The 11,530-nt window shown below is 33.3% G+C and overlaps 1 protein-coding gene across 2 annotated transcripts; it reads left to right on the top strand.

Moving 5' to 3' along the window:
* Nucleotides 1-3,197: 3,197 nt before the first annotated feature.
* Nucleotides 3,198-11,114, top strand: LOC112511590 (ABC transporter A family member 7-like). 2 transcript variants are annotated; one of them, XM_025117271.1, is made up of 18 exons: nucleotides 3,198-3,275; nucleotides 3,371-3,752; nucleotides 3,847-3,917; nucleotides 4,013-4,157; nucleotides 4,518-4,637; nucleotides 4,719-4,843; nucleotides 5,177-5,335; nucleotides 5,965-6,127; nucleotides 6,208-6,333; nucleotides 6,438-6,521; nucleotides 6,672-7,039; nucleotides 7,289-7,489; nucleotides 8,129-8,238; nucleotides 8,556-8,640; nucleotides 9,248-9,376; nucleotides 9,478-9,583; nucleotides 10,450-10,538; nucleotides 10,815-11,114. In XM_025117271.1, the coding sequence occupies exons 1-18, from the start codon at nucleotides 3,198-3,200 to the stop codon at nucleotides 11,112-11,114; spliced, it is 2,841 nt and encodes a 946-aa protein (XP_024973039.1). The 2 variants fall into 2 exon arrangements, with proteins under 2 accessions (XP_024973039.1, XP_024973040.1); XM_025117272.1 differs by lacking the exon at nucleotides 3,847-3,917 and having other exon boundaries at nucleotides 4,026-4,157; nucleotides 7,307-7,489.
* The last annotated feature ends 416 nt before the right edge of the window (nucleotides 11,115-11,530 follow it).

Here is an 11,530-nt window from a genome sequence, read left to right as displayed (position 1 = left end):
TATACCAATATCAATATTTTTTTTTTCAATTTTTATGATATATATTTATATTTATATTTTATTTAAAAATAAAAATATTATCATTTTCTCAAAATCACATAAAACCGTATTATAACATCGACTGAGACAAAAAAATAATAATATTAAAATCGAGATGTATCTCGCTACATTATCCAAGTACCCTTCTAGTAATTTTAAATATGTATTTTAAAAACGTCTTTCTTAAAATGACAATTTAACACAAATAACTTATTTTCAACATAATTTATCGTTACATTTATGTAATTGATAGGGATTTGCTGTTGACATCAAACCAGTTTGACCCCCTTACTTTAATTTAAACTATGAACACTTTTAATATATACAAACCCATTTCCCTCTGATTATGTAATAATTGTCGGAGATCTATCGTTGTCCCTAAAATATTCGTTAATTTTCAAATTCTTATCGATTAAGAATCAACTTGGTTTAAAACATATGGTTTGAACGTATTCTTTATTTAATATTTTTGTGTTTTAAAAATATGTCAAATGATAAATTATCAGTCATATAACTTAAACCGTTAAATAATTTTTTTATATTATCAATGCCTTAATGCTTAAACATATACATACGCGTGTTTGTCAACTATAACACTTGAAATTGCAGTGAAGATACAAAAAGTCAACTCTTGTTTGTCATTGACCATGGTTATTTTGATTCAAAGAGCTACACAAATTGAGTTCTTTTTCAATTTTGTATTCTCATTTATTAAATACATATTTTTTATTTTGATAATTGCTTAGACTTGATACCAATTATTTTAATCAAGAGATTGAAGTTTAGATATCATATTGACCATAAAATGACAAGCAAGAAGAATTAGGGGTCGTTTATCAAACGCTTATCCGGGTAAGCGTTTATTAAGTCACATTAACTTACCGGATGAATATGGTAAGGACCAAGAATCTTACCCGGTAAGAGCAAGGCAAGGACCAAGAGTCTTACTCGATAAGTGAGAACGATGACTCTTAACACGGTTAGCGCTTACCGGGTAAATTGTTGCATACAATGCCGTTTTTGTTGACTAAAATCTTACCCGGTAAGTAAGTGATACTATAAAATTTTACTAGTAAGCGCTTACCGGGTAAGTGTTTGGTAAACGGCCCCTTAAAGGTTCTTTACCCAAACACTTATCTGGTAAGTGCTTACCGATAAAATTTAACACTATCATTTATTTATCGGACAAGATTTTAGTCTATCAAAACGGTACCATATGCATCAATTTACCCTGTAAGTGTTCGCCGTGGTAAGAGTCATCGCCCTCACTTACCGGGTAAGACTCTTGGTCCATGTCTTGCTCATATCGGGTAAGATTCTTGGTCCTTACCATATTTATCCGATAAGGTAATATGACTTGATAAGTGCTTACTTGGGTAAGCATTTGGTAAACGGCTCATTAAATCTGATATGTGATCATTCATAACTGATTAAGAGATTTTACTCTCTGTCTAAGAGATTGTTGGGTTAGTCATTTTATATTTTTCATAATTGTTAAGAGGGAATTTTTTATTGAAAACAAAACATATTTTACAATAAAAGTACTTAATAAGATTTTTAAATATATACCACGTTACTTCTTTTACAAGGATGTTACAATAAATTATCATAATAAAGTTAGAGCATATCAAACATATTCAAAATTGAGAAAATAGGAGAATATAAAAATCTCTAAATTTAGAGAATTTCTCCAAAATAATTAATATGAGAGATAAATATATTTTTATTATATTCTTACTAATATTTTTTTTTTGAAATTAAATATTTAGAAGAGAAAAATAATATATATAGAATATTTTAATAACATAATTAATATTATAATCTTCAAAATAGAGAAATTGTTGAAGTTGAATGTTATTTATTTAAAGATATTTTCAGTTTAGAGATGCTTATGGGGGTGTTTGGGATTACTTATAAAAACAATTTATTGACTTTTCCGGTATGACATCGGTAATAAACACTTTTGAGTGTTTGGATAAATAACTTATATCGGTGCCAAACCGGTAATAACAAGTTATTGAAAAAATTAAACCCTTCTAACTTATAATAAGTTGATAAATGTTTTTATAAAAAAATCATAAATTATTTCAAATAAACAATCCTAAACATACACTTATATACAATTTTTTAATAATAAATTATTAGAATAAGTTAGAAACTCAAAACGTAACTTTCCGTTATATATGAGAAAAGCAAATAGAAAAAACAAATTAAATTTAATTTCCGCAAGCGTATTTTGAAAAGTCAAAGCAAAACTTTGGACCGTAACGTAAATTCGTGGTATTATAGGGGCCGTGGATTTATACAAGGGTATAATCGTCAATTAAGGAAAAGTCTTAAAAAAATCTAATGACATTAAAGTATTCAAAATGATTAAGTATTTGAATAAATTTTTAGAACAAACAAGTCTTTAAACATTTTAAAACCTTTTAAATAACTTTTTTTTGAATTTTCTAAAATCCGTCATATACATACTTATAACATATATAACTGGTTATTATGGTAAAATAATGAAAAAAGTATAAAAAAAGCCAATAATTTTGTATGTTTTGAAAAATATTTTTTTTTTGGTATATTTGTTTTATTTTATAAATATAAGTATTTCTTTGGCTCAATAAATATTTAGGGACTTAACTATTTAAAATATAAAGGTTTATTGGTTTTTTCTGATTTTTTCATTATTTTACTACATTAACCAGTTTTATAGGTCATAAGAGTGTATGTAACATGTTTTATAAAGTCCAAAAAGTTATTTAACAGGTTTTAAAATATCCAAAAATTTATTTATTTTAAAAAATTATCCAAAGACTTAATGATTCCAAACATTAAAATCCATTAGATTTTTTCAAAACATTTCTCTTGTAAATTAAACACAACCTTAATTAATTAATTAAATCAAACGTACAAGGACAATACCGTCATTTTACTCGGTAAGAATGGTAGCTATAATACAGACGAAAGGCTCCCGTATACCAGTTGAAGCAACATCGATTCGCTTATTAATCCTCTCTCTTTCTTGTCTTCCCAGAATTCATCTTTTGGCGCCAGATTCCAATTTAACGGTCACGATTTCAACCGAATTACTGTGTGTTCTATGTGTTAGTGTGTGAGAGAGAAAGAGTAGAGAGAGAGAGAGAGAGAAAGGGTGAGGTGCATCAATGGCGGAATCAACGAATGGTTCGTCTAGTTTCTGGACACAGGCTAACGCTTTGTTCAGAAAGAATTTGACTTTTCAGGTTTGATTTTTTTTAATGTTTATGCGTTTCCAATCTGATGGCTTTATGAATGCTTGCTTTTAATCGTTTATTCTCATTTTTCTTATTGGAATCAGAGAAGGAATTTTAAGACAAATCTCAGACTCATAGCATTCCCAATCGTTCTCTGTTTGTTACTTGTGTTACTACAAGCAATAGTCAACAACGAATTAGATAAACCCTCCAACAAATGTGGTTGCACTTGTATTGATCAAGATGGGGATGGTCAATGCGAGAGAGTGTGCGGGATTCAATACTCAGATTTGGACCAAGTGGCCACCTGTTCCATTCCTAGCCCGCCTGAATGGCCTCCCATATTACAATTACCAGCTCCACAGTATCGTGCAGTGAGAACTGATTTTCTTTCATTTGGAGACTTGCCTGGTGATTCATGTAGAAGTACAGGTTCCTGTCCTACCACTGTACTTATGACTGGGAATAATCAATCTCTTGGAGAGAGTATGTCAACTCTTCTTTTGCATACCCTTGTTAATGTCAGTTCATATTCAGCTTTCACATTCTGATCAATGTAATTTTCTACCGTATATGACAGGTTTGGCTAGAAATATGTTCCCAAGTTCATCCAATTTCAGTTCATCCAATGGCCTGACTGGTGCTATATTGGTTAGTTACTTGCATCTTAAGTGTGGTTTTACAGATTTATGTGATAAGAATTAGATCAATTTTTTTTTCTGACATGATTATTTGAAACATATCAGGGTTCTGCTTCAGAGACTGATATAATCAACTATCTTGAGCCAGCATTCTTCTCAAGTCTTCCGCTCTACTATGTTCAATCTCAGTGTGGAGCTAACTCCACGTTTTCTATTCCGATTCCAGTAGCATTCTTGGAAGTAGAGAAAGGTATGAGTTATTTAGAGATGATTTTTGCTTCCCACAAGTGCATTTCTAGTAGCTTAGATATCATCGAGCGTTAAAAATGATTTGTTGCTAATGGCATGATGCATATGGTTAAGACAAAGTACTGGTAGCAACATATCTAGCAAGAGTAGCTTTGGACTTATGAATTACAGTGTCTCATTTGTGAACTTCTGTTGGAAGCTTTTGGGAACCTGGAGTTCTCATTAAACATTTTGAAGAGGATTTATTAGACCAAGCCTACGTGTCTCTCTCTCTCTCCAATATTTGCACACACACACACACAGAAACTCTCATGGCAGGTTTATATTGTTATTGTCTAATGGATATTGTATTTTAACGTAGAAATTAGATGCGTTCAAGCTCTACATTTGTGGCGCAACAGCTCTTCTGATGTTAATAATGAGCTATATGCGGGATACAGGAAGGGAAACTCTGAGGATAAAATAAATGAGATATTAGCAGGTTGGTTGATCCAAACGTAATTTGATTGCATTTACTAAGCCAATTACCTGGCTTTGACTTTTTATTTTAACATTTTAACAGCGTATGATTTATCGAATTCGAATATCAATAATTTCAATGTGACGGTATGGTACAACTCTACCTACAAGAACGACACAGGAAATGGTCCCTCTGGACTGGTCCGTGTTCCTCGCTCAATAAACTTGGTACACATTCTAAACTTGCAGAATGCATACAATTCTTATTCTTGGCAAGAATTAATCATTTCTTAGTCAAGGCTATGGGTCTCATTAGTGTTTATCTCACTTAATATATATATTTGAGCAAGCCTCTTCTTTATGTTGTTACAGCAAAAATCTGTTTTACATAAAAAAGAAATGAACTCCTCCATGGAATCTAAGAATATTATTTATTTTCTTAATCAGATAGCATCTAATAGTGGACATATATTGTTGGCTCTGCCAAATAGGAGTTAATAGAAAGTATTCTCATGAAAACCATAACGCAAATTCTAACCTTTGCAACCCATATGCATGCAGGTGTCGAATGCTTACCTACAACTTCTGGTTGGGCCTTCCACACAAATGCTGTTTGATTTTGTAAAGGAGACACCCAAACCTGAAACCGAAATCAGGCTGGATTTTTCTTCTCTCCTGGGACCATTGTTCTTTACATGGGTCATTTTGCAATTATTCCCTGTAAGTAAATTTTTTCAAATTGTTTAGATTTTTTTTGGATAAATAAATTGTTTAAGGTTAAGTGCTAACAAATGGGGTTTTCTCTTATGGTCAATCTAATCTGTGATTGTGTTCTTTCTTTTCCCCACATCAACAGATCATAAACTCCTATCTCCAATGACCTTAGAAATCTTTTTGCTATTTGTTTCTGTCTGTCTGATATTTGATTAAATGTCTATTTAATTTTCTCCTTCCAATTAGCTTCAGCAAGCTTGTGATTATAGTCAGTTCCGACTTTAGTTCAGTATCGTATGTCTATACAAGGTGCAGGAGCTTTGTTACAAACCCACTATCTTTTTTCTCATTCCAATTTTTATAATGGATAATGCTGGATTTCGGCTCGATACTTCAATGTTCTCTAATGGTAGGAAGGGTTATCTATTAATTTGTCTATATTTGGCCGCATTTTATACAACTTATATTTTGCTTATTATGCTGTATTTTGCCCATGCTTCAATCCTGTGGGAGATTAACGTAATTTATTTTCTTATCCAAAAAGACCCCACATTTTTCTTTTTTAGCCTGCTCAATTAGTTTCGGCCAATGCACCAGCACAAGCCTTTTAAGTATAAACTGCTATACTTCTGCAGATTGTACTAACAGCTCTGGTGTATGAGAAACAACAAAACTTAAGGATCATGATGAAAATGCATGGGCTTGGCGATGGTCCTTATTGGATGATTTCTTATACGTACTTCCTTGCCATATCTTTGGTGTACATGTTCTGTTTCGTAGTCTTTGGCTCAGTTGTAGGTACAAATCAGCGAACACTGAACTACATTTCCTTTTTACTATTTTAATATGCTCAACTAATTCCCTTCAATTCGTTTCAGGGTTGAAGTTCTTCACATTAAATGACTACAGCATCCAATTTGTGTTCTATGTCATCTACGTAAACTTACAAATTTCTCTGGCGTTTCTAGTGGCTGCACTCTTCTCTAATGTGAAGACTGCTGCAGGTTCGCTGTCATATTTTCCATATCTTATGGAGTTGTTTGATTCTTTTTTGTACGAATGATGGGAATACATCTGGGTTATGATTTTTATGATATGATTATTGCAGTTGTGGGATATATTACTGTCTTTGGAACTGGTCTCTTGGGAGGATTTTTCTTCCAATTCTTCCTTCAAGATACATCATTTCCAAGTAAGTAAAGATGCAAATAATTTTGTCTTGATCTGACCATGTTGCAAAAAGTTTAGTGGCATTGAACATTGACTTTGCTAGAGCTATATATGATATTTTAATTTCCTTCATTCTCTGAGTGCCATGAGATTGATCATTCTATCTTTGTAGGAGCTTGGATTGTCGTGATGGAGTTATATCCAGGGTTTTCTCTGTATGCTGGATTATATGAGTTTTCACAGTATGCATTTACTGGAAACTATATGGGGACTCGTGGAATGAGTTGGGAAAATTTAAGTGACAGCAATAATGAAATGGCTCGTGTCTTAGTAATCATGGTTGTGGAATGGTTGGTGGTTTTTGTTGTTGCATACTATATTGACCAGGTTGTAACATCTGGAAGTGGTGTCCGGAAAGGTCCACTTTTTTTCTTGGAGAAGCTCAAAAGAAAGCCTTCGCCATCGTTCAGGAAACCCAGTTTACATAGGCAGGGTTCTAAAGTATATGTGCAGCTGGAGAAACCTGATGTTAGCCAAGAGGCAAGTACTACATCTGTACCAGCTTAGAATTAGTTTAAATAGTATCTTAAGTAACAAAATAGTATGAGAATAGTATGCTTTTGTTTTCTCTTTATATGAAACTAGTGCCCATAGTACATGGTCTGCTATCTATTGTCCAACATACCTTCTCTAAGTTTTTGTTGTAGTTGACTTTATCTAATCTTCTTGGTTATTGTTTTCTCTGACCGTTGTTAAACATCAATCCTCTCCCCTTCCACCTTCTATCAGAGAGAGAGGGTCGAGCAGTTGCTAATTGAACAAGACACGAGCCATGCAGTTGTCTGCGATAACCTCAAAAAGATGTATCCCGGAAGGGACGGAAACCCTGAAAAATTTGCAGTTAGAGGCTTGTCACTTGCATTATCACAAGGAGAGTGCTTTGGTATGCTTGGTCCCAATGGTGCTGGCAAAACTTCTTTCATCAATATGGTCAGTGTAAAGCTTCATTTATTCTTAATTCACAATTTGTTCTTCTTTATTTCAATACCAAAAAGATAGGTGCATTGTTTCATATTCTGTTATCCCTGGAGATGGATGATTAAATTATCGCACTACATTAAAATCAGCTTTATAGAATGCGAAACATGTTTAAATGTCCTAATAGACTGTTTTATAGGACTTAAGTTTGGACCAAACAATTATGCGTCCTATATAAATGTGTTACAGCAAGTTGAATAAACACTTTTGGGTGTGCTAACAAGTTTCTTAGGACACGTTTTGAAATCAAACTCTTTATAAATAAATATTATTTGAAAAAGTGTCGTTAAAAACATGTGTTCATCAAAAGTGTTTTTTTAACAAAATGTCCTAACATCCTATAGTAACACCTTTATATAGAACGCACAATTGGTTGATCTTGTCAACCTAAGTCCTAGAAATTGGTCTCCGAGGACATTCAAATATATTTGGTATCCCATAAAGCCAATTTTTCTGTAGTGTCTCCTTTTGTCTCAGTTGTTTCAGTAACTTTGGCTGTGTTTCAGTGTTCTTTCTTATGGAATGTGCTACTTTGTTTTGCTCTCCTTTCTGGGCAATCTTAAACTAAGAAAAGTGTGGTGGTGTTGACAGATGATTGGGCTCATCAAGCCAAGCTCTGGCACAGCATATGTTCGGGGTCTGGATATAAGAACCAACATGGATGGGATATATGCCAACATGGGTGTATGTCCTCAGCATGAGTAAGTACCAAAATCCCTTTAGAAAGCTTAGGGGGGCGTTTGGTTCAGGCAGAAGAATGAAAATGAGTATGAAAATAAAAATGACAGAGAATGAAAATGGGAATGAATTTTCATTCCCCTCGGTTTAACCTGGAATGAAAATTTGGGCTTTTGAAGGAATTGACCCATTATATTATAAAAAACCAAACAGTTTCTTTTATTTTCATTCCCATTCATTATTGCTTAATACCTCTTACCAAACACCCCCTTGGTTTTACTAATCATGTTGGTTAGAAAAGTTAATCTGATTCTTTATTACTAACACTTATTTTATATAGCCTGCTTTGGGAAACCCTAACAGGTAGGGAGCATCTTCTTTTTTATGGAAGGCTTAAAAACCTCAAAGGTATCGCCTTGACGCAAGTAAGTCCGCATTTACTTCCAGAGACTTTCTTGTAGAGTAATTTGCATTCAATTAAGTTGTAATCTCAAATGGACAAATGGTGCTAGTGGTTACAATACCACTAGAAAATTGGCTTTATAGGACGCCAAAGATGTCTAAATGTTTTGACTACCTTATAGGACTCACGTTTATTTGACCAAACTATTATACATCATATATTAATATGTTAGAATAGGATGTTAGGACATATTTGGACATAAGTTTTTTTGGACACTTTTCATTCAGCTTTTTATAGGGCATTCTTTTTATAAGATGCTTTTTCAAATACTGTCATAAAAGAAGACCAATAGTGCACGTTATATCAAAATTATCCTAAAAAACTTGTTTTTGGACGTCGAAAAGCGTTCTATCAACTTATTATCACATCTTTACATAGAAAAGCGCAATATTTGGTCCTATAACTTAAGTCCTATAAAGCAGTATATTAGGACACTAAGACATATTTGGCGCCCTATAAGGCCGATTTTGTTGTAGTGTGGGGAGATAAAACTGTTTAAACCAGCATCTTTAATATTGTGGGTTTTTTCGATCCTTAAACTTATTTACTTCTAAATGCTGTTGTTTCAGGCAGTTGAAGAATCTCTTCGAAGTGTCAATCTGTTCAACGGTGGGGTTGCTGACAAGCAATCTGGGAAATACAGTGGAGGCATGAAGAGGAGGCTTAGTGTTGCCATTTCATTGATTGGAGATCCCAAGGTATCCATTGACTTTCTGACAATCCGTGCCATCTATCTACTTGACTTTCTGACTATCCTTTGTCATGCCTTGCTAATATTGACGTCCAACAACATTTCTAGGTTGTGTACATGGATGAGCCCAGTACCGGGCTGGACCCAGCTTCAAGAAACAATCTATGGAACGTGGTGAAGCAAGCTAAACAAAATCGTGCAATCATTCTCACCAGTAATCCTCCAATACCCTTTCCTTTCAATAAGCCAAGAATATAAGCAAGAAAGTGGTTGAAAGCTATCAACAACAACTGTATACGATTTAATGAGCAGTCACCTAAGACCATGTCTGGCCACCATAAGCTAGCTTATTTTTGAGCTTATTGAAAAAGTCCCGTTTGATTAGCTATAAGCTAGCTTATCGAAAAGCTATTTCAAGTGAAGTTTCAATAAGCTCCTGAAGTCTTTTTTCCATTCACCCCCCTTTTACTTTTCCAATCATTTTACATTTTCATCTAGTTCATCAGCTAGTTTTTACCAAACATAGACTAGTTTGTTGGTTAACAGCTAGTTTATTATCTATTAGTCTATATTATTATGTATTATATTTTCAATACAATTTACATTTAGGTACCACCGACTATGCTAAGTATTGAAAATATAATACATAATAATATAGACTAATATGTTAAGGTTTTGATAATTCGTGTCTTGTCCCTTCTCATTCCTCAATATTTATAGCAATACAATTTACATTTAGGTATCACCGACTATGCTAAGTATTGAAAATATAATACATAATAATATAGACTAATATTATCCAACAACTCGATTTTAGCTGACAGCTCATAAGCCAACAACTAGCTTATCAACCAGTTTGCCAAACATAGCCTAATGGCGAAACATCATTTGGCTGTTTGCTGCACAAATTTACAACTGGTATATTGGTCTTGCCTACTTGGTGAAAATAATCAACTTAACTCTAAAATATCACTTTTGTTGGATTTTTCTGTCACAGTTTTTAAACTTGTTTTCTTGATCATTCAAGCATTCTTCTTCTGCAAATTAATATACTTGATATGGTGAATACAAATGTTTCAGCACATTCTATGGAGGAAGCGGAGCATCTTTGTGATCGATTAGGAATTTTTGTGGATGGCAGCTTGCAGTGCATTGGAAATCCTAAAGAGGTACCGCTAGTTCTCATTTCATCATGTAAAAGTTGTACCTGGATGCACTCACCTAATCACTCCCTTTAGTATCGTGATCGATACATGCATATGCAAACAAATCATTACATATCTTTCCAAGGGGACTTCCCTAGCTGCCCATATGAAACGATACTTACATATACAATGATTACATTCCCAACTTTGATTTCTGAGTACCAAATGGTCAAGTTATTAAGATAGCATTGGATTCTGCGGAACACTTATTAGCTTTCTGCTTTGAATGATGATATACAGTTGAAGGGTAGATATGGAGGTTCATATGTGTTCACAATGACAACATCATCAGATCACGAAACGGATGTTGAAAATCTTGTAAAGAGTCTGTCGCCGAAGGCTAATAAGATATACCAAATATCTGGGACACAGAAGTTTGAATTGCCTAAAGAAGACATCAAAATAGCAGATGTTTTTGGAGCAGTTGAGAAGGCTAAAAGCAGGTTCAGCGTTCAGGCATGGGGCCTTGCAGACACCACTCTCGAGGACGTTTTCATCAAAGTTGCTCGAGAGGCTCAACCTTTGGATGTTCTCACATGATCATATTTTATATATATATATATATATATATATATATAGGAAGGATCATGCGAGAATTTAAACATTTGCGAGAAGATGAGAAGTCTCAGTATCATATATATATATATATATATATATATATGATTACACTTCTTTCGGTGTGTTTAATCATATATGATTAAATGTTTATGTGTTGTAATGCGATTGTATTTAATCATATATGATTAAACTTGTATATATACGTGTAATGATAGATGATATTGAAATTTCTTGTCTTTTCGGAAAATGTTTAGCTTCTCATTTGAACCTGCCCTATATATAGATTTTTTGTTTAGAAACACATACACACACACACACACACACACACATATATATATATATATATATATATATATATATAGGAGGTTTACTTTGCAAACCACGTTATTTGTACAAAC

This window comes from Cynara cardunculus (assembly GCF_001531365.2).
Source record: "Cynara cardunculus var. scolymus isolate 2C chromosome LG 4, CcrdV1, whole genome shotgun sequence".
NCBI lineage: Eukaryota > Viridiplantae > Streptophyta > Magnoliopsida > Asterales > Asteraceae > Cynara > Cynara cardunculus.
The sequence above is the reverse complement of the archived record's forward strand: the minus strand, read 5'-3'. Positions and strand labels throughout refer to the sequence as shown.

Excerpts from the sequence above, each read along its gene's own strand:
- LOC112511590 (XM_025117271.1), top strand. The coding sequence starts at position 3,198 with ATGGCGGAATCAACGAATGGTTCGTCTAGTTTCTGGACACAGGCTAAC. Across the intron at positions 5,336-5,964 it reads TCATTTTGCAATTATTCCCT|ATTGTACTAACAGCTCTGGT; the intron begins GTAAGTAAATTT and ends ATACTTCTGCAG. Across the intron at positions 7,040-7,288 it reads AACCTGATGTTAGCCAAGAG|AGAGAGAGGGTCGAGCAGTT; the intron begins GCAAGTACTACA and ends ACCTTCTATCAG.